The 20,296-nt window shown below is 36.9% G+C and overlaps 1 protein-coding gene across 36 annotated transcripts in view; it reads left to right on the top strand.

The window, feature by feature from the left end:
- The window catches only part of KCNMA1 (potassium calcium-activated channel subfamily M alpha 1), a 508,587-nt gene that overhangs the window by 395,600 nt on the left and 92,691 nt on the right, over nt 1-20,296 (top strand). For 18 of the 36 annotated variants that reach the window (XM_063339500.1, XM_063339499.1, XM_063339492.1 and 15 more), the window contains 2 exons: nt 1,069-1,145; nt 11,083-11,256. In XM_063339500.1, the coding sequence (XP_063195570.1) occupies nt 1,069-1,145; nt 11,083-11,256 (251 nt within the window). The remainder of the gene's footprint in view (nt 1-1,068; nt 1,146-11,082; nt 11,257-20,296) is intronic. The other 18 variants (XM_063339526.1, XM_063339530.1, XM_063339529.1 and 15 more) reach the window with 1 other exon arrangement.

Below are 20,296 nucleotides of genomic sequence, written 5' to 3'. Positions count from 1 at the left end.
GAGTATGGACAATTACAGGGAAATTTCATCAGGTTAAAAAGTATGTTTAATTTTTTATGCCAGCAAGAATCCTGGTAAACTGTAAGTGCTCAGCGAGAGGCCAACTGCGTGATCCTCGTGAACGTGTCAGAGCAGCCTTACATGACATGTTGACTTGACAGGCATGATTAAACTCTCCTGTGGGCAGTCTGATGCATATTTATTAAATTCAAATTTTGTTTTAATCTTACATAAAGTCAAATGTTTACCCTTTCTCCCTTCCTTAGATCTCCTTGTGCTTCACCTAGTGGTGAGCCATTTGACACAAGAGTAGAAGTTCATAACCAAAACCATACATGGGAACCTAGATGGTTCACCTTGTTAATTGCATATTTTTGTTTGAAATTTTGGCTTTTGTCTGTTTAAAACCAAAATGGTTCTGCTCTATTTGTATATAAAAGACAAAAAACCAGTATGAATCAAAATTATTTCAGTTTTTTTTTTATTTATATGTTCCTTTAGGAACTTATTTTAACTGGATTTTCCCTTTCTGGTTTAGGTTGTTTGTTTTTTTTTTTTTTCAAATAGCATATGTGATGTTATTGTCCCATTGATCTCATTGCAATCGCTCATTGTGTCCAAAATGAAGTCCTACTTGTGACCAGTCTGAAAAATTGGCCAAGGGTGCTAGACAGTCTACTAAAAAAAAAAAATAAAAAATTTGGTATATCCAATAAGAACACAGAATTCATTATATATTTTTTTTCATGACAAAATTCATTAGATGCTCTTTTTTCTAAGATGAAAGACAAATGAACTGATACACGGTGTCATAATTATCATCCCTTCTCCCAGTTTCTTTCCAAGTAAAAGTATATTGAAAGAAACACTAATTTGGAGTCTTATGTTTGAAATTAATGCTCTTGCAGCAAATATTTCCTACTTTAAATGTCTAACCCTCTTCAAAGATTAAAGGAAATTAGTGCTGGCATGTTTCATTAATTTGGCACTGCAACAAGAGGAAATGTGGGACTAATTTCATTTGTATGGATTAAGAAATGTGTCAGTTTTTCCATTCTTTCTCTCTAGGGCATTTTTTTACTGCAAGGCCTGTCATGATGACATCACGGATCCCAAAAGAATAAAAAAATGTGGCTGCAAACGGCGTAAGTAATATTTCTATCACTCCCTTCCTCTCCTTTTCATGAACTGTTCAGCCTCGAAGAATATCTGTACATGCATTTACATGTTTTACACAGTGGTACAGAAAAGTTAAGAAATAAATGCACAGCAACATAGTAAGTGCCATTTGCATTTCTGAAGTGCATATGTTTTTATTACATTTCACACCGCTCACCTGTTTCTTCATTAAAAAGTCCATTAGCATCTAAAGCTAACAAAACCTGAAGAATTAAATCAAGTTAGATCTAATTGTGTAAGTTTCTGAGTTAAGAATGAGCTAACAGTGAAGTTCTGCTCTCATTCGTATCATGCAGAAATCTGGTAATATCAATAGTTTTCTCTAAAGTGAAGAACTGCCGTCTATCTTTCTGAATATGATTCTGTAAAAGAAGAAACTAGGGAATAGTATTCCATCATGTAACTACTGAAACAAATCACTATTGAAATAAACAATTGTTTTTACTGGAGGAAGGGATTTTCTGGAAGAAATTAAATATTAGTGCCTCTTACATATATCCTTTTAGAAGATTCCATAGCTGTAATGCTAATATCTGGTTTAGTTAAATTCTTAGTTCTGGTCTTTAAATTATTTGGAAAATTTTGCATGAAGAAATAATTGAATTTTGGGATTGAGATCAGGCTTTGCATCTGTACTTTTATAAATATATAGAAGTTAGCATTTTATCTATATATACTTTGGAAGGACTTTTTGCAGGAGCTGTCACAACTGCATTTTGACCAAAGATGTGTTTGACCCATGCATATTTCTAATACTGATATCAAAAGGATTTAGGGATCCATTTCTCAATGGGTATCTGAAAATTTATGTGCATTCCATAGTATTCTGCCATGAAAAAGATCATTCAGTTCAAAAGTACCAATTAGGTAAATTGAAAGATCTCAGAAGAGTTTGATCATGTCTATTCTACCATTACTTTTCAAAGGGAAAAACTCTCTTATTTATAGATCCAGTCATAATGCTGTCACTGCACTGCCTTAGAGGATGGAAGAAAGCCTAAACTGGACCTTCTCTGCCTTTAAGGGGTGCCTGAAATGAATAAATTCTTGAAGATGATTTTAAAAAGAAAAAATATGTTACTGGAGTTTTTACAGAAACTCCTCTCCCTGCAAAAAAACAGCAGTGTGGAACAAAGCAGTATAATTGAGAGAAGGCAGCTGAAACACTGACAGAAAATGGTATTTATCCTCCCAGTAGCCACAAGGAGAGCAAAGCACATGGAAAAGCATGTCTGATGTGGAAGGAATGTATGCATTGCCTAACATATTGGAAAAAAATTGTTCAAGAACAGTTTATCCATGTGAGAATGTGACCTTTGAACTGCTGCCAAAGCCAATGAGGCTGCTGAGTAAGTCTGGTAAAGCCACTTACAGATGCCTTGGGGTGTCTGTAACTCTCAAACACAATCTTTTTTCCAAATTACCCAGCAGTTAAAGAGAAATATGGTAACTGTTTAATTTTATCTGATTCTGACAATATTTTATTTGTATTTTCTTCTCTGCTCCTCCTTCACATAGTGTATGCTTTTCACACGTATGCTGATTACAAAAAAAATAAAAATCCCAAAGATCTGTCATTTTAATGTGAGATCTACACTTTTCATTGAAATCTGTTAGAAGACAGGAATCAGAAACTAGTAGCATAAAGGGCAAGAGCCCTTTATCATACATTAGTGAAAATCAATGTAACCTCCTCAGCACTAGGAAACCAGGGAGAAAACAGTATCCTGTGACGCAGCCAACAAAATGGATATATCACCAGCAGCAGGGCTATGTAGAGGTGAGAGTGACAACTTCTGTGTATCGCACTAGGAAGTGTTCCAAATGCCATGGTCACACGTATCCATCCAATAAATGAAAGGATGTTGGACAGATGAAGAAACAAAATGATAGGGTTAGTGACGCTGAAGGGGGCGGCTGTCAGAGCTGCTGCAGTGAACACTAAGGAGGGAATCCTCTGAGTCAGGTGAAAAAGAAAACAAAATAGTCAGTGAGAGTAAAATCTTAAATTTCCCTTTCGTTGTCTCACCTCTCCCTCTCCCCTCATCTGCCCTTTCCCTTTTCCTTTCCTACATACACACACGTATGGTGACAGATACCATGATAGCTGGCAGCTCCCAGTACAGCTGAGAACAGCTTCCACTTAGGAGCACGCTCACAACTATTAGGAGTAGTGCAATGGCTTTGCTTTTAAAATTCTGTCAATCAGCAAAAAAAATAAATGAAAAATTTCAACAGTAATTAGTGATTTTTGGTTTCTCAAATTTTGATGACAATCTTGAGATCCCTTTTAATGGGACCTGATTTTTTTCTTAAAGGTAAGTCTTTAGTGCAGTCTGTTATTTACATAAAATGTCTTAGCTTTAGCTTTCAAATCACTAATCACTTTTGAAAAATCTTAACTATGTATGTTATCCATCTGTAAGCTACACAAATCATTGGTCTTAAAAATGCAGTCTACCCAAAACAAAGCATAAATTAAGAAAACACTTTTCCTATTGAATTAGGAAACTGTCAACTCATCTGTCAACAGCTAATATGTCAGTTTGATTTTCAAAGACACTGCAAATAGTCACACATGCGTATATGTAGTGCTATATGATAAATATATATTTTAATTAGCAAGTAACATAGCAATTAGAGGCAGCCGAATGCGGAAAATGTGTAAGATGAAATGGAAGGTTGTGTGTAAAAATATTGACACATTCAGGTGAATTAAATGTGAAAGAATATCTTTACATGGAAAACTTAATTATGGTGGCATTAATTAATGCAGCTTCCAGTGACACTTGAAAACCACATTCTTTAATAATGCATCTGAAGTTGCACATCGATTTAGATGCTGTCTGAACACTAGCTTGTGGTATTGTTGGGGTCTAAACGTGAGTCTGACCTACATAGCCATTTGTCCAAACCTGTTAGGCCTAATATTAATAATTCAGGGCAGATCAGCACGTTTCCACAAGGCCAGGGATAATTAAAGTAACCTCGCTTTCCTTTTGCAGTTTCTTTGCCATCCCTTTCTTCTTACCCATCCCACTCCCTGATTAACATATGAATACTGATGTCACATTATCCAGAGAAATGCTTGTGTGGATATTTTATTCACAGATTGTTAATATTTTTTTTTTAATGTTTTCAATCTCTCTCCTATTCCACTTAACTGTAGTTTTTGCAGCAAGGGGCCAAATACATGTATATATTTATATAAAATGCAGCCACGTTGGGATTAAATCTCTAAACTGGATGACCTGCTCCTCCTGTTTCTCTCATTTTGTGCAACAGCTATGGTCTAATTCTCTATATATTTTTTCCAGTGACAGTGCTTGCTGTGAACGGTGGGGGTTGAACCCCCGAGGGGACATATCATGTGTACATTGATGTGTTTGAAGGAATTTCTTGTAATCTATGACAATTGACAAACTTTTGATTTATTTTTCCTCTTGCTGCCTTGGAACACGACCCCTACTATAATTTAACTGCACACTGATAGTGATCTATTGTGAGTAAAAATGGGTTCCCTGTAGCCCAGAGTGCGGTCCAACCTGTCTTTCTCTAGCAGAGAGTATTTTTGTTCAGTATTTTGGTTCTTTTCTTTATTTATGTTGCATGTAGCAGTGACGTCATACCCACAAGTTTCTCATCGTTTACACCCACGGAGATTAGGGTGACGTTGAAGAAAATACAGCAGTTTGCCCCTCTTCCACCTTTTTGCCCCTTTTTTCCACAACCTTATTTTTTATCCCTAATTGAAAATGAGATCTTGGCAGTGGCATTTCCTTGAAATGATTCTAGAGATATCTCATGAATTTTTAGGGATATCGGTCAGGCTGGGGTAATTACCCCTATAGCACTGTTTGCCTGGTTAAGTGCGATTCATTGTCAAACCGGCATTCAATTTTTTTGTACTTTGTCTTTTCCATTGCATAGCTGACACAGAGTAACACAGCAGTCTTTTACTGTCCTTACCCAACTCCTTTCTCCCCATCAGCAAAAAAAAAAAAAAGGAGATGGGGGTAAAGCCAGACAAGGAATTAAATGTGTGGCTAACTTTTAATGTATAAACCTACAGGTATTTTCAACAGGAAACAAGCTACAGTGATTATTTTCCCCAGCTTCCTTGTTTTTAAATTAATTACATGAGTAGAGCCACGCTGACTTTGCAGAACCTAAGCTGTAAAGTTTTACATTATTATTATTATTATATATAGAATACGAACTTTATAGACCACTTCATGTCAATATAAGTCATACCACTTTAAAGTGTACAGAATCCATGAAGGCTCTTATCAGCCACTTTTAGTGTGTACAGTTGTGATAATTTAAATAAGCACAGCATTTGGGACATGGAAAGAACTTGCTGCTTAGAAATACAAGCACTGGAAAGAAATGTACCGGTTATAGGGCAGTGTTGGGCTTGTTCTTTCAAACAGCAAGAGGGATCAAATATTTAATAGCTGCAGTGAGGCATTGCTGTACCAGCTTGAGGCTGCTAACCATACCGTGTAACTGCAGCTATCCTAAATAAGTGAGACTTTGAGACTTTTTGAACATTTCACCAGATACTCTGAATTTACTGTTTGATAATGCTTCAGGTCTTAATCAGGATTTGAGGTATTTTTCCCCTCTCAGCTGTACCCACCATAGGATCATGCAAAGAATCAAGGAAAAGTTGACACTCTTGGAGCTGCATGATAAAATGCTAGCTATCTTGGAATTGTGATAGCCCTCATTATGATTATCATTATTTACTATTTATCTTATTGTGGTGCCTGAAAACTACACTAAAGGATTGAGATCCTGCTGTGGTAGTGTCGTGGTTTAACCCTAGCTGGCAACTGGAACCACGCAGCCACTCGCTCACTTCTCCCTTTCTCCCCCCCCAGGAAGGATGGGGGCAGGGGAAAAAAGGAAAAAAAGGAGGGGAAAGGGAGGGGAAAAAAAACTCATGGGTTGAGATAAAGACAGTTTAATAGAAACAGTAACAGAAAAGGAAAAATAACATTAGTAATAAGAACAATAATGATGATGACAGGGGTCAATCTCACCGCCTGGTGAATTGGAACCATCCGGAGTAGTGATTGTGGATTCCCACCCCCCAGTTAAAGCCTGTTTATATACTGAACATGATGTCTATGGTATGGAATATTTCATTGGCCATTCCATTATTTTATCTATACTTCTATGGGAAGCTGAAAAAAGTCCTTGAATAGTGTAAATATCACTTAGCAACAACTAAAAACAAAAGGTATTATTGACATTCCTTTCACAGCATCACCAGAAAGTAAGTTAACTCTTTCCCAGCTGAAACCAGGACAGGTAGAAAGCATTCAAGCAGAGAACAGAAATTTCTCCAAAGATCTATTTTCAAACGATAGAATTACACAGCAGAAAGATGGGTCAGCACAAAAAAGCAGATTGTGAAACAGGTCAGCATGGTAAGAATCAATACTTCATAATAAACCAGAAAGAAACTCATTTCTATGGATAAAATGATGAATCCTATTGACTTTGAGGCAAAATACTGGAAGTAATTTGGATTTATTTGAAGCAATGTATTCATTTTAAATATGTTTCTATGTTGAGGCCTTTTGCAACCAGATAAATTAGTTCAAATATTAATAAATAAACAAATAAAAGAGTTCTTCATGCTGAGAGAGTATTAAAAAAGAAAAGGTCGTGTAGCTTTGACTTGTTTTTTTTCCATTTCCCCAATAGCTTCAGTTTGTTCAGCAGTGCAGTTAGCTTTGAGAGTACACTGGCTGAGAGTCTTCGTTAAGGTAATGAAAGGTCATGATCAGATTTGAAAAGTGAAATGAATTGGTCTATAAATGTGCCATTACTTCAAAACCTGCGAGTCATTCTTATAGCTACTAAAATAGGGCGAAACGTCCACTCAGGTCACCAGCTGTTTCTACAGTTTTGACAAAGAACAGCACCGTATGACTTATGGCAAACTACTAACCAATTGCAAGGTAGTGAACAAGCTGACTTGGGGGCCTTGAAGTTGTTCTGTAAAAATTAAGTGATGGAGAGATAGCTTTGCCTGTTGTGTTAATGGAAAATAAATTCTCACAAACAGTTTAAGATATGCTGCTGTATTTTTCAGGAAACTGAAATTGTTTCAGGAAACTGAAAAGGACTGGGGAAAGTCCTTTCAATATTTCAGTCTGGTGGTGCTAACCAGCATTGCTAAAAGGCGATCAAACCAGTCTGGTCGTCCTTTAATGCTGCTGTTATTTTACTCATAGTGTGGATCATGAGAAGTCGATGAATTGAAATGACGTTGTATGCATTTCAATTCTTAAGCGTAGTGGGACCTTACCATTTGCTGGTCAAGAAACCTCCAGTTCATCTTCTTAACCAGCTGTTATCTCATAGAGATCCACTAGATGTCCTCCTAGATCTACTTTTTGTTACCATTGAGGTCACAGGGAGAACTGCTATAGTGATGGGTGGCATAAGAGGATTGGGTAGACTATATGGTTTAAAAAAAATAATAAAAAATCAGCAAGGATGAAGAGATACTTTGTTCTGCTTGCTTTTTTAAAAAAGGAGCTGTTCCTTGACATCTTAGGTAGAGAATAATCTGCAGTTTCCTTTGCTTATTTTTGCAGCTGGAAATATTTCCCATTACTGTTTGTGAACTCTAAGTAACACCTCAGATCCAGACAATCTAGAAATTTTGACTGGGCTTTTTGAGTTTTTTAGGTCAGAAAGCAAGGTATTGCTAGAAGCTTAGACGTCTAAGGCACATTCCTTCCTTGTTAGAATGGAAGGCTATTGCCTTCTGCAAAAAATTGCAACAAAAAAAGTTTCTAAAAGTATTTATTTACTCTATAAATAATTGACAGAAATTTTGCTTTCATTTTACTCTTAACAAATCATAAGATGACTAGTTCATATATGCCTTGTTTTGTCAGTAAATTATTTAAGTAGTCTGATTTCCGTGTCCATGATAACTTCCCCTGAAATTTTTACTAATTCGTTTTACAAATGCTGTGGGATTGTCATCATACTAAGTAGAAGGATCTGTTCTTCCTTTTCATCCATTGATTATTCAATTGAAAATAGGGAAGTAATTTCCTTTAATGAAAATGTCCCAACTTACATTTTCAGTAGTTGCAAATAACAGTTCTATTCAACATCCATAACATTTCTATGAATAGAAATGAGTTGATTCTTATGCAGGTGCTACAGGTGTCAAATGAATTTAACACCCACCCAGAGGCTGTTCTTAAGGTCCCCCTGTCTCTCTGATAATTCCCATTTTTTGTTAATGTTTATGGAAGTTTTATAGGAAATGGTATGTGTGTGGCTGAACCATTTAAAATCATTTCTGTCTTGTCTTTGATCTTGTCACTAATCATCCCTACTAATAATCCATGTTTTGTTTTATTTAAAAGAAAATAAGTATTGTATTTGGTATGAATGTAACAATGACTGTATAAAAGGAATGAAGAGTAACAGCATGTTTTCTTTCCGAAATGTATTGCTCTGATATGCAGTTGCTTATATACTGGTTGAAACCCTTATAGCAAGTCCTTTCTGCTACTTATATTTCCAGGTCCAAGCCTGTTTCCTGCATGTTAATGATGTTAAATATTAAAATGATGCATGATCTCCAGAACAACTGATAATAATAGTTAAAAACAGTCCCTGAAAGGGCATTGCTTTTGAGAAACGCCATGGAGTCCTTCTCCTATTGAACAGAAGGGCTTAAATTTCCCACTTCATTGGTTTAAATCTGATGAAAATGGTACAACAAGTTTTCCTTCACAACCCTCTTTGCCCTTAAGGATGATTTCTTTTAATTTTCATAAATGTGTCCTATCCTGTTATTGACTGTTGACAAGATACGGCTACAAGTAAATGAAAACCAGGGACTGTTACTAACCAATGACACAGCAGTTGAGAATTTCTGAGCAGTGTGTTTTGCTACAGCATTTGATTAGAAAAAGTCCTTCAAAACAGCTACAATTAAAAGAAAATGGGCCTGCCTGTTACTTCAGCTACTGTTAGTGTGTCTCACAAATGCCCTTTATTTTTCTTTCATTTCCTTAAAGTGCAAATAATAAAATAGGCATAATGGAAAGACTTCCACATTTTTGGTAACATATTTCACTTTTCTTTTTCTGCCCAACTTTTCAATTTTAAAGAATGCGTTGGGAAGAGTTAGACGGAGGGAAACCGTGGGGAAAAAAAATGCTGTTTTGAATTTTCTGTGTAGTTTGAATGTGTATGCATCAAAAGCTGCAGTGGAAACCTTCTTACTAAAAGCCAAGCTCTGAGGAATGATGTACCATGCAATGAACAAGCCTGATGCTGCATGATGACTTTCTGAACAGCTGTAAGATTACTCTACTAGGATGCTAAAAGAACATGGCATTAGTCATGTGAGCAAAGTTTTAGAGGAATGGAGTCGCTGCTGAAGAGATCACTCATTCATCTCCCTCAATGCCTGTTTTTCACAATCATAATGTTACCCTTGCTTGACAAGTATACTGTATGGCAAGTCATCAAGGCCTTAGAACAGGACTTGACCCATTTGAGCGATTTCAATCCCTCTTCCCTGGTGACTGTGGCATTAAGAAACTGGAAAAAAAATAAGAGGAATTATTTTAAATTTAATGTCTTTACCATAATGCAAAAAAAAGACATCCTAAACTGAAGGTACAGGCCTGAGAAACATTACCTTTTTTCTGCGTATGCTTTTAAGGTTTTGTTTTTGCCTGTCAGTGTTCTGTTTTGTTTTTAGTATAATTGAGTCAGTTCAATCTAAACCATTACCAAAAGTGTTGGTTCAGTGCAACATGTGAAACAATCGAAGTGGCCTTTGCGTTTCTTCAGACTTAAACGTACCTGTGATTCGGGCAACGTACAAAATTACACGAAGGTACTTACACATTCCCATGACTGAAGGATATAAATGTTCTGTTCTAACCTGGCACTCCTTTTGGAATTAGCACCTAATCCTGCGTTCGGTTATTTGGTTCTCGATCTACCTTTGAATGCAGAGCAGAAAACATGCCAATGATTGGTTCAGCATGTTTCAATGGACCAATGCTCTGTGTGCTTTTGGTGATGCCTTATTTGTGAACTGATTTTAATGTCAAGCATATTTACCATTATTAGTTGTGTCTCTTATATGGGCAAATTTTGGTATTCTGTCAAGAGTTAATTTGAATTCCTGAAAATATAATGTAAACAAAGTAAATTTTTTCAGAAAATTTTATGAACATCTTGTAACTCTTTAGTAATGTGTAATTTATAGCAATAAAGGAGTTCCCTGGCACAGTTTAATACAGAGAAATTATTAGCATATGTTTAAGAATAAGTATATTTATATATATGTATATATATGCATGTATGTGTATAATGTATATGTATGTGTGAGTGTGTGTATGTAAGAATACACGTGTATGTGTGTTTTTGTGTGTGTATACATACATATATATAGAGATATATAAAAGTCTCATTTAGCAGGAAGCAGGGTAGGCCAAAAAAGTCTAACGGATTAGCAACTTCAGATTTTTCTTTTCATTTTAGCCCACTAGTATTAATTGTGCCAAGGGAAAAATATATTCTTAGGATTCTCTGCTTTTACTGTGTTCTTTTTTGATCCGAACACTTGACTGTAAACAGTAATTCTTCCCCATGTCTGCGGTCACCCTATAAGACTGAACAGAAATAAAGAGCAATTTATCTTTTGCCCTGCTTTTAATCTACAGCCAAAGTGTTATCAATAATCTCATTGCATTTTTTTTCCTGGGTCAAGACTGTTAACATAAACTAAGGCCTGTATTAAATCCCTTAAATTACCTTCCAGCTGCCTTGTTATATATATAACCTTGCCATTAACCTGCTGCTCTTCCTCTCCTCCCATCCAACACATGGTTATAGCCAAGATGTCCATCTACAAGAGAATGAAACTGGCATGTTGTTTTGATTGCGGACGCTCTGAGCGTGACTGCTCTTGCATGTCAGGCAGTGTACATAGTAACATGGACACCCTTGAGAGAGCCTTCCCACTTTCTTCTGTCTCTGTTAATGATTGCTCCACCAGTTTACGTGCCTGTAAGTTTTAACACCAACACATGCTGTTCCATGTCTGTGGTGTCTGTGGTATCATCCCCGTCTTGTGTCGTACATTGTAGTTCTGTGAGTTTTACTGGGCTGATGCTTCTTAAAAACGTCAAACCCAAGTTTTAATACAGCTCTGTATTTATATTTCTGTTTTAATTTATTTTTAATACAAAAAAACGTAATTCATTATTTTGCTTTGTGTGCTCTTTATGAAGCATGCTCTTGCAATAGCATGCAGGACCTTAGTAGTGCAATTTGGTGACATCTTTTTTATTTAATTCATACAATATAAATTGTCATTAATTAAACAATAAGTGCTTCAGTGGAGGAACAGGCCTGTGTCTAAATCTATGACTGATGCTAAGCGGACAGCTTTAATAGTGCTGGCACTAGAGCAGCATAAAATAGGCAGTGAATAAATGTACAGGATACAACTTAGTAGCTGGAATTGTATTCTATACTGCTACTAAAACTACCATAACTTTTGTTTGTAAACCTCCATTCTCAATAAGGCAGGACCTTCCATCTAATGCAGAAACTGCAGAAATCTTAGTAGAAATGGTTGCACTTTTTGTAGTGCTTTTTTAGAAGGGCTAGACTGGTGAAAACTTTCCCTGATGCAAACTTTTTGATATTAACTTGTAGAATCTGTCCCGTGGGACAGTATTATTCTGGAATATGCCCCAAAAGCTCTTTTGAAAGATCAGAGTTGAGAAGGAGAAGACAGAGAAGTTACAAGAAGTCTGCGTAGCCATTAGTTCTTCGGGCAAGTGGTAGGGATTTCAAAGATTCCTTTATCAGTGTGATGTCAACAATTGAGGAAGATTGTCAAATAAAATGGTGATTTTTTTTTTTTTTTTTCATTTTCTTATCCTCTTTAGATACCCATAAAAGCAAAACTGTGTCTTGGGACAGGAACAGTTTTCCTTTCCCTACCCAAATGGCAAAGAAAGCCTATAAAATTATCCAGATATGTCTATAAGGGGTATTAGGAGTTTTGATCAGGAAGCATGTCCGCTTTACATTATAAGTCATCACAGATAAAAATGTCTTTCACTACTAAGAGTATAAAGTACTTAGATTATGCATCTGGTTGCCTTTTGATACCTTATGTGTATTGCAGTATATAGTCCAATTGGTTGAATGACTTTGCTTAAACTTTTTTGACATTTGTACTATTTTTCCAGACACAATGTGGAGTATATAACTATACTGTGATTTTTGTTAGTGGTTTTTTTTGGTCTGAAGACTGATTCTAATAGGATTTCTTAGAGATTTTACCAGAAATATTCTCTCTGTGTATAAGCGCTCCGAATGTCCTTTTTTTTTACTTGATTGCAACTCAGTAACACAGTGCCTGGTATAGGTTGCATTAATACAGGCTAGTACAGAGAGTATATGGTTGGGTCCCAGCACTGGTGTTAACAGCAACCAGACCAGGCTCAATGAATATGTCCCCTACAAATGGGTAAAATTTCTGCTATTAGTACTCCTTGGCAAGGAAAAGAAAACCCATAATTTGTAGGTTTACCATAGCTTTCAAGTTCACTTAAGACTCTACAGAGGCAGATAAAGTAAACATTTTTGATTGTGTTGCCTGCTGAGCCAAAAACCTCCACAATAATGGTATTATTGCCGCAAAAAACCCCAATACTGTTAGGAAACATGTTAGATCTATGTTACATTTTGAAGGATAAGTGATATTGACAGCTTTGAGGATTTTTAGCATCCTATCTTTCCAAGGGCCTTTTCCCCCCTTCATCACTTCATCAAATCAAAAGAGATCTCAGTCTTCCCCTTGTGAGACTAGTCACCTTTGACTGTTAATAATAAGTATGAAAATCAATACCAATTCACACTCTTTGCAAAGCAGCATAAGCCTTTCTTTTCCAATTAAAATATATATATATACACACACATGCAATGTTTCGCTGGCAAGGCTTCAATAGAAATCAGTGTGTTTTCTTTGCAGTGCACAGGGGTCGTATGATGCCCATCTTGACAGAGCTAGTTAACTCAAAGAATGGCGGTGAGAGTCAGCTTTTCATTAAATATGAGCAGATGTGAAATGTAGAGTGTTTGACAATTAGAAATGGCAGCAGCAGGGCCCCAGAATCAAAGTGAGGTCAGATTGGTGGATCAGATTACCTCTCTTACATTCTTTAGTTGTTCTGAAAATCATTTTGAATTAGTGTCAGTGGAGCCATGATGGGTTTTGCCCTTTGTCTTTTATGCTAGGACTGTATTGTTTCCCCAGACACTCATTAAAGGTCATTATACTATTACAAGGCTTGCTTTGGTCGCGGTGCCCCAGTTGGGTTGGTTTGCTTCTACAATTGCTTAATGCATTTCTTTCTTTCCTTTTTTTTTTTTTTTTTGCCTTTTGGTTTTAAAAGCAGGCTTTTTTTTTTTTCAAGGTAAATAAAATCAGAGGCCATTGTATGAAACCTCTTGAAACAATGAGTAGCTTTTGTAAGAATTTGATGTCAAGTAGAAGATATCAATTTACATATTCAATGATGTACACAGAATTTAGTGTACTAATTGTGTAATATGTAGAGAAAGTGACACTTGTAGTGTGTTTTCCACTGAGAATCAGTTTCTCTTGTTACTATATTATTTCCTGTGCTTCCAGCAAATGAAAATCATAATTTGATTAAATATAATTACATTAAAATAGCTTTTGAGTTTATAGGCAGCTGTGTGGAAAAAAAAATGGATATGGTATTTCTAAATGTAAGGAAATAGAATTTTAAAATTTTTTTGTGTGTTTACAGTTTTTCAGGTTTATCTGCTTTTCATAGATTACTACATGAACAGCAGTCAAATGGTCCAAGCATTTTTTGTACTGGAGACTCAAGTGAATTACAATGAAGAGAGACACTTAGCCACTGAAAAACCTGGGCTGGTTTATACAATGAAATTATGTTACTAATAAGTGTGATGTTTCTGCTTAGGTCTGTGCCAAATCTTGGGGAGTGCCATTCAAATGATTAATTGATACAGACAGAATCTTAACCTGAACCATTTAATTTCTGTGTTTCTGTATCACCCATATGGCTGTGCTTCTCAGGAACATCAAAAGTTCACGTTCCAAAAGGAAACCTTTTCTAAACTTGTCACTGTGCCCACTGCCATGGGAATCTAAACTTCCAAGGACATTCTTGATACTAGGCCCAGGCATATCTAATTCAGCTTGTGAGAAAACATGCTTTGGCATGCTCTGATAGTTCTGAGAAGCTTTATGTGAAGACTTTGACTTCGGTGAATATCAGGGATCTCTGGAGACAGAAGACAAGACTAATTATCACTATATTTTGAATTCAGGGTTCAGCCCAAACTGCCAGCTATCCTTTTTGGAGAGAAAGACCGTGATAAGACAAGCTGGAGAAAGCCTAACTTTTGAAAGTAGTCAAAGCATGTACCTACCTGTATGCCAAGCCCAGGTTAGAGCCATATATCTTGTCTGGTCTTCTACTGCCATCACGTGGTTTACGCTGAATAGAAAAGTTATCTGCTGAGTCTTTCTCAGAGAACCTAAAATTTAATTCTGCAAGATTAGGTGAAACATGTTGGGTCGCTTGAATATGGATGGCTGTTGAACTAAGGTTAGTACGCTGGGCTGAAGTTGTCTGGCAATGTGGTTTAGCAAGTTAGATCAAGGAACACTCTAGCTGCTTCAGTGACCTGTGCTTCTTAGGGCAGTGTAGACCCTGCCTGTGTGTCTATAAAACTTAAAAGTCCAAATTCTATAGTGAGAGTTGGAATGACATGTCACTTACTGATTTAGCCAGAGAGAAGAATGCATAACACACACATTGGTCAGTGTATATGAAACTCATCAGTTGTATAACTGTGCTTGGGCTTTTCTAAATGAGTTGGCTATTGAGTCCTGGATTCCTAAATTACTGTCTGAAAAAAACCAGCATAGTCTTTATTTCTCCTAGTCCTGCAGAAGTAGCCAAGACAAGAAATACTTGCTTTTGTGGATGAGCTAAGGTGCAGGAAGGACCCGTGTGCCCTGTCAAAGGACAACTTTCAGCGCTTGAATTATCTTTTCACCCTTTAGCAGCAATGGTTTCCTTTTTACAGGATACATATAGCACCTTGTGGTGGCTAAAGACTTTGAGATTCTCAAACCAGCTATAAATATTATCCCGTTTACATTATATTTATAGGACTCTGAAGAGGAGGAGGTTGGGTACTACTACTGCGCTCTTCCACTGCACACCTTTTCTGAGCTGTGAGAATTCTGTTGTGGCCACAGGAGGGATGGAGACTCATTTGGTCTGAAATTCTTACTTTTACATATGCTGCATAAACACCTTTCTCTGTAATATAACCCACTGATCCCTGTGTGGCCACACTGTCTCACCTTTGTCCTGCACAAAAAGCCAATAGCACACCTTTAATGTTTTGAGGAAGAAACTGAAGGAGTAAATAAGCGATTGGGTCTGCTTGGAAAGCAAAGGCAGATGTTGCTGCTCAGGGATGGCATCATAACACCGTAAGAAAGTGATTATAATCAGATTGTTATGGTTTTCCACCTCACTTTTATGGAATGACCCCACTTCTGTATACCAGAGAATGATATAGCATTATCTTGCGTAGCTTGTTTTTTTAAAAATGAGATTAATGAAAATGGGACATTAGAACGAGACATAGTGCCAAATAAATTCCCGTTAATTCAAAGCTACAGAGAATATAAATCATGAGCCTGTGAACCAATCTGTGGGTTATAGATTGATTTACGTAAACCTAGTTCCAAATATTGTTCTTTCTTTTAGGGTGACAGATTTTACTACAGTTACATCAGTTCCCGTGTATTCAGGGTTGCGTTCCTGAGAACTGACACAGCTATGACGTTTGCTCTAAATACCTCTACAAGACTGCATGTGCCCCCTTTCAAAATACTGAAAATAATGCAAAAATGGGCACCTGTGTATATTTTAGAGTGTTCAACTTTGCTGAGAAATATTATTTTAGATAACTCAGTTAAGATACAAGTCTAATACAACTGGAAAAAAGTCAGGCATGTACATCTTAATGTGTCTGCATTGCTACTAGGTAATGAAGAAAACCAGCTTACCTTCCTTAGTGGCCTTCTCAGAATGAACTACTGTCAAGAAAGCTGCTGTTCCTAAAACTGGCCAGTGCGGTTTTGAAGCATATAAAACCAGACAGTGGAACAATTGAAAAAGAAAATACCAATGTGGGAGATTCCTGTGCTGTTCTATAGAGGTTCTTATGGTGTACCCACTGACATGAAGTCAGTGCTCGTACTTGCCATAGATTTGCCATATTTGCAGCCAGCTCAATAGCCTGTGGTACTGGCAAATCAGAAGCCAGACACCGTGAGACCTGCTTTTCAGAGAATGAAAATCTACAAATTACTCTTCTACTTTCAAGCGTATTTTTTATTTGCAGTTTTGCCTAATGTACTTTCTTTCCATCATCTTCTTGTGACAATTGTACAAAGGTTCATGCAGGTGTTTCCACTAAAGAAGTTAGGATGAATTGACTTAATATATGCAATCACAATCTTAACCAGCATTCCAGAACTGCTTGCTGGAACGGTGCTTTCACTGAACCAACCCTTTGACTTGTCTGCCTTTCTCTCACTCTTGACGTGCAGACCTTCAGGTGATACTCTCCTTGATGCAACTGTTTGTTTTTCTGCATTGCTAACATAGAAGCAGTGATCAGAATGGGCTGCTATATGCCCTCCTGAGATTCCAAGCATCTATTCCATCATTTTTTCATGTGGATGAATACACTGGAACTTTTATATTTCCTTTTCAAATACTGAATAGACAACATTAAGGGGGGGGGGGAGGGGAGGCGGGCAGGGAGTAACATGAAATGATAGGTATTTTACAATAGGTGACTTCATGTGGTTTGACTCAATCAAAAAATTAATCCCTTTTATTGTTCTATATCTTAATAAAACCTGAGTGATGCTAAACTATTTAACTTTCTTTTGGATGTAATATGAGAACATAGGTGAACACGTAGATGTAGAAATGCAAGAGTAGAAAAAACAAAACACTCCCTTCAAACCAAGCTGTTCCTTTTCAAATGGTAGAATGGTAGAAGTGAGGCAATCTAATTTTTTACTCATGACAAGAAAATATAAATAATGAAGCACATGCCTTTTCAGATGAGTTTTGTGATGCAGTACAGACCACTAGGCTGATAAGAGGATGCTCTGCCCAGTTTGTGATATCTGTAACAAGGAGATGAACTCTCACATCACCATGGGATGAAGGCACTGCTAAGTTTAGCAGCAAATCTTTTGTAGAATTGGGAAGGTAGGGGAGGAAGAGATCAAGAAGTCTGCATTTAATTCCTTTAGGCCTCTATGTTGAGTAGTTATTCTTACCAGGGTCACAAGGAAGAGACTAGTGAGTGGCTTGCTTTGATGGGGACAAGCTAGAAAAGATGCTGTCTGCATCCTGTGGAGTGAATTTAGCAGAGGGTCTTATGCAAGGTGACACGGAAATTATGTTTGCATTTTTAGTTTCTGAGTGTGGCTGGTTGTCATGAAACTCACCGTGACAGTTTCTTACCACCAGGCAGCAGATTCTTCCTGTTACCTCCTTGGTGTGGGACAGATGCTAGCCGGTTAGCTCTCCTTCTCTACTGTTTCCAAGCTATTTCAAGCGACAGATGCCAGAGCTGGCTCGGTTTCAGCTTGAGCATTTCTGTCATAGCCCTGCCTTGAGCCCAAATTCTGACCTTTACTATGTGAAATAAAGTAGTTATGAAGAAGCAGTGGCTTGATCCAGAGCAGGCTTAGAGCAAATGTCAAGTGTCAAGTCAGTCTCCTGCTTCCTTATTCCACCTGCATTAGGAGCCTAGATTAGACCCTAGACTACAGCACCGACTGCCTTAGGCTTTATGGGTCTGGAGAGACATAACTTATTAACAAAGAGTTATTAAATTTTTATCAGTTTTATAACACAATGTAAATGCCTTCTATGAATCTACATTGTATTCATTATCATTTAAAACGTTAATTAAGTCAAAGTTGCATTTAATTTAGTTCTAAATGCGCCTTTGGGAGGAAGCTTTTAAAAACAGCTGCAGGATTGAGAAGCTCATTGATGCTGGGAAGTTGTTAGTACCACTTTTCAGGATAGGTCCCCCAAGTTGATTGCCATGTTGAGTCTTAGCTAATTTGTGTTGATGTTATTGGGCAAGTCTCAAATTAATATTGAACCAATAGCAGCAGAAAGCTCTCAGCTCACGCTAATCACAGATATGCTTTGATGAGTAATTTGTGTTCTTTTCAAATTGCTTCCAAACTAAAATGAACGGTTGATTCATAAAGCCTGTCCTTCTCATAGTCTTGTATTATAATACTTCTTTTGTTTGATATCCTTATTGGTTGGCTCTTTTTATAATTCAGGGAAAAATATGTTCACTGACTTGGAATATTGTCCCTCAGATTCATAGAAAAAGAAGTCCTCTAGCCTAGATCTTCTACATTTCATGTGATTTAAAGTTATTGTAATGTATAGAAGGAGGTGCTTATTGAAACACACAACAGATCACGATATAGTATCAACGTGGAAAGTGGTATGCAGTTTATTATAAGAAAATCCTAGAATAAAAGCCCTCCAAACCAAGTTAAAATGTGCTTGGCTTGCATCGTGTATGGCAATGTTATTGCTTTTGATGCTTTTTGATGTAAAGAAAGAAGGAAAAAATCAAGTATGGTGTTTCTACCATCTGGTTATTCCATTAAGACCCTTAGCATGTTTTACATATGCATGCCTTTAATCTAAGTAGTCGCATTAGCTGTAGAATGACCACTAATGCGCATACTACATGATTCATATTTCTAGAATTGGACCCAGAGGCAGCCAACCTAGTGGTTACCTAAGCTAGGAGAGTCCATTGAATTCGAACCAGAGATCTTCAGCTTTTGTCGAGTTCAGTGTAGGTCCAGCAGAGTGGTCCAGCCCTCAGCCTGGAAGCCAGAAGCAGCTTGCAAGACAATTTCTTTTGGGTCAGCGTATTTCCTACTGAGTACCTAGAACCTTTCCAGGTATTTGAATAGGCCAGGATATATAACCTCATGATTTTTTTATGTGCTGCATGAAAAGAGGAGATTTTTGTCATGTAACTGTGTATGTGGTTATTCAAGTGCCACAAGACAAGCACCCATCCTGTATCGTTGCTTTGATTGAGATTATAGTAGACAGGAGGGAGCCGATCAGAAGAGGAAAATTTTTAATTTATTTTTAAGAAATCATAGCTATATTTTTTCTAGTGTGTAATTTCTTAAGTATGTTGATGGTATACTTTAAAATAGGTTAAAGTTCAGTTGTTGTACTTTTACTGTTTGAGACTATTTACCAGCTTCTGCTAGCAAACTTCTTTACAATGTAATGATGTGGCTTTTCTTGTGATATTTTATATATTACTGAATGCTGTAATGCTGTAATTCAATTTTTATCAATGACTTCTGGAAATATACTGTGTGCTAACTCACAGACACATGCTTCACTGATACTGATCAGATCTTGTTAGCACAGTACAATTATTCTGAAGGTTAGAAAAAGCATTATTACTGTGTAAGAAGTGGCCAGTGTCATCTGGTTAAAAATTCATATGGACATTTTAGTTTGACTGGAAATTCTACCTATGCAAGTGGCACAAGGCAAAGATCCCAATCTTGACTGTGCCACTGACTTACTACATGACTATAGTTTGTTTTCCACCCAGGGACTCAGAATATTGTATTCTCAGTATATTATATCACATTTTGTGCTAAGAAGCGCTTTGAGATCCTTATATTTTGAATATATATAAGCCTGGGTGTCCTTTTGACATAGCTATTCCCTTGCAGAGGCCAATTTTCACGTCTTCTGATCTTTGCTGAAGGAGGTCATAGATACACAGCAAGGAGAAGAGGGAAGTGAAATGGGGTACATGACAGAAAGAAAGAATGGGGAAATTACCAGAACTGCCTTGCAGCTGTCATAATTTGGGGAGGTTTTGAAAGGGGATACTAAGAGGGTGT

This window comes from Chroicocephalus ridibundus, chromosome 6, assembly GCF_963924245.1.
Source record: "Chroicocephalus ridibundus chromosome 6, bChrRid1.1, whole genome shotgun sequence".
Classification (NCBI taxonomy): domain Eukaryota; kingdom Metazoa; phylum Chordata; class Aves; order Charadriiformes; family Laridae; genus Chroicocephalus; species Chroicocephalus ridibundus.
This window is presented reverse-complemented; position numbering and strand designations above follow the sequence as displayed.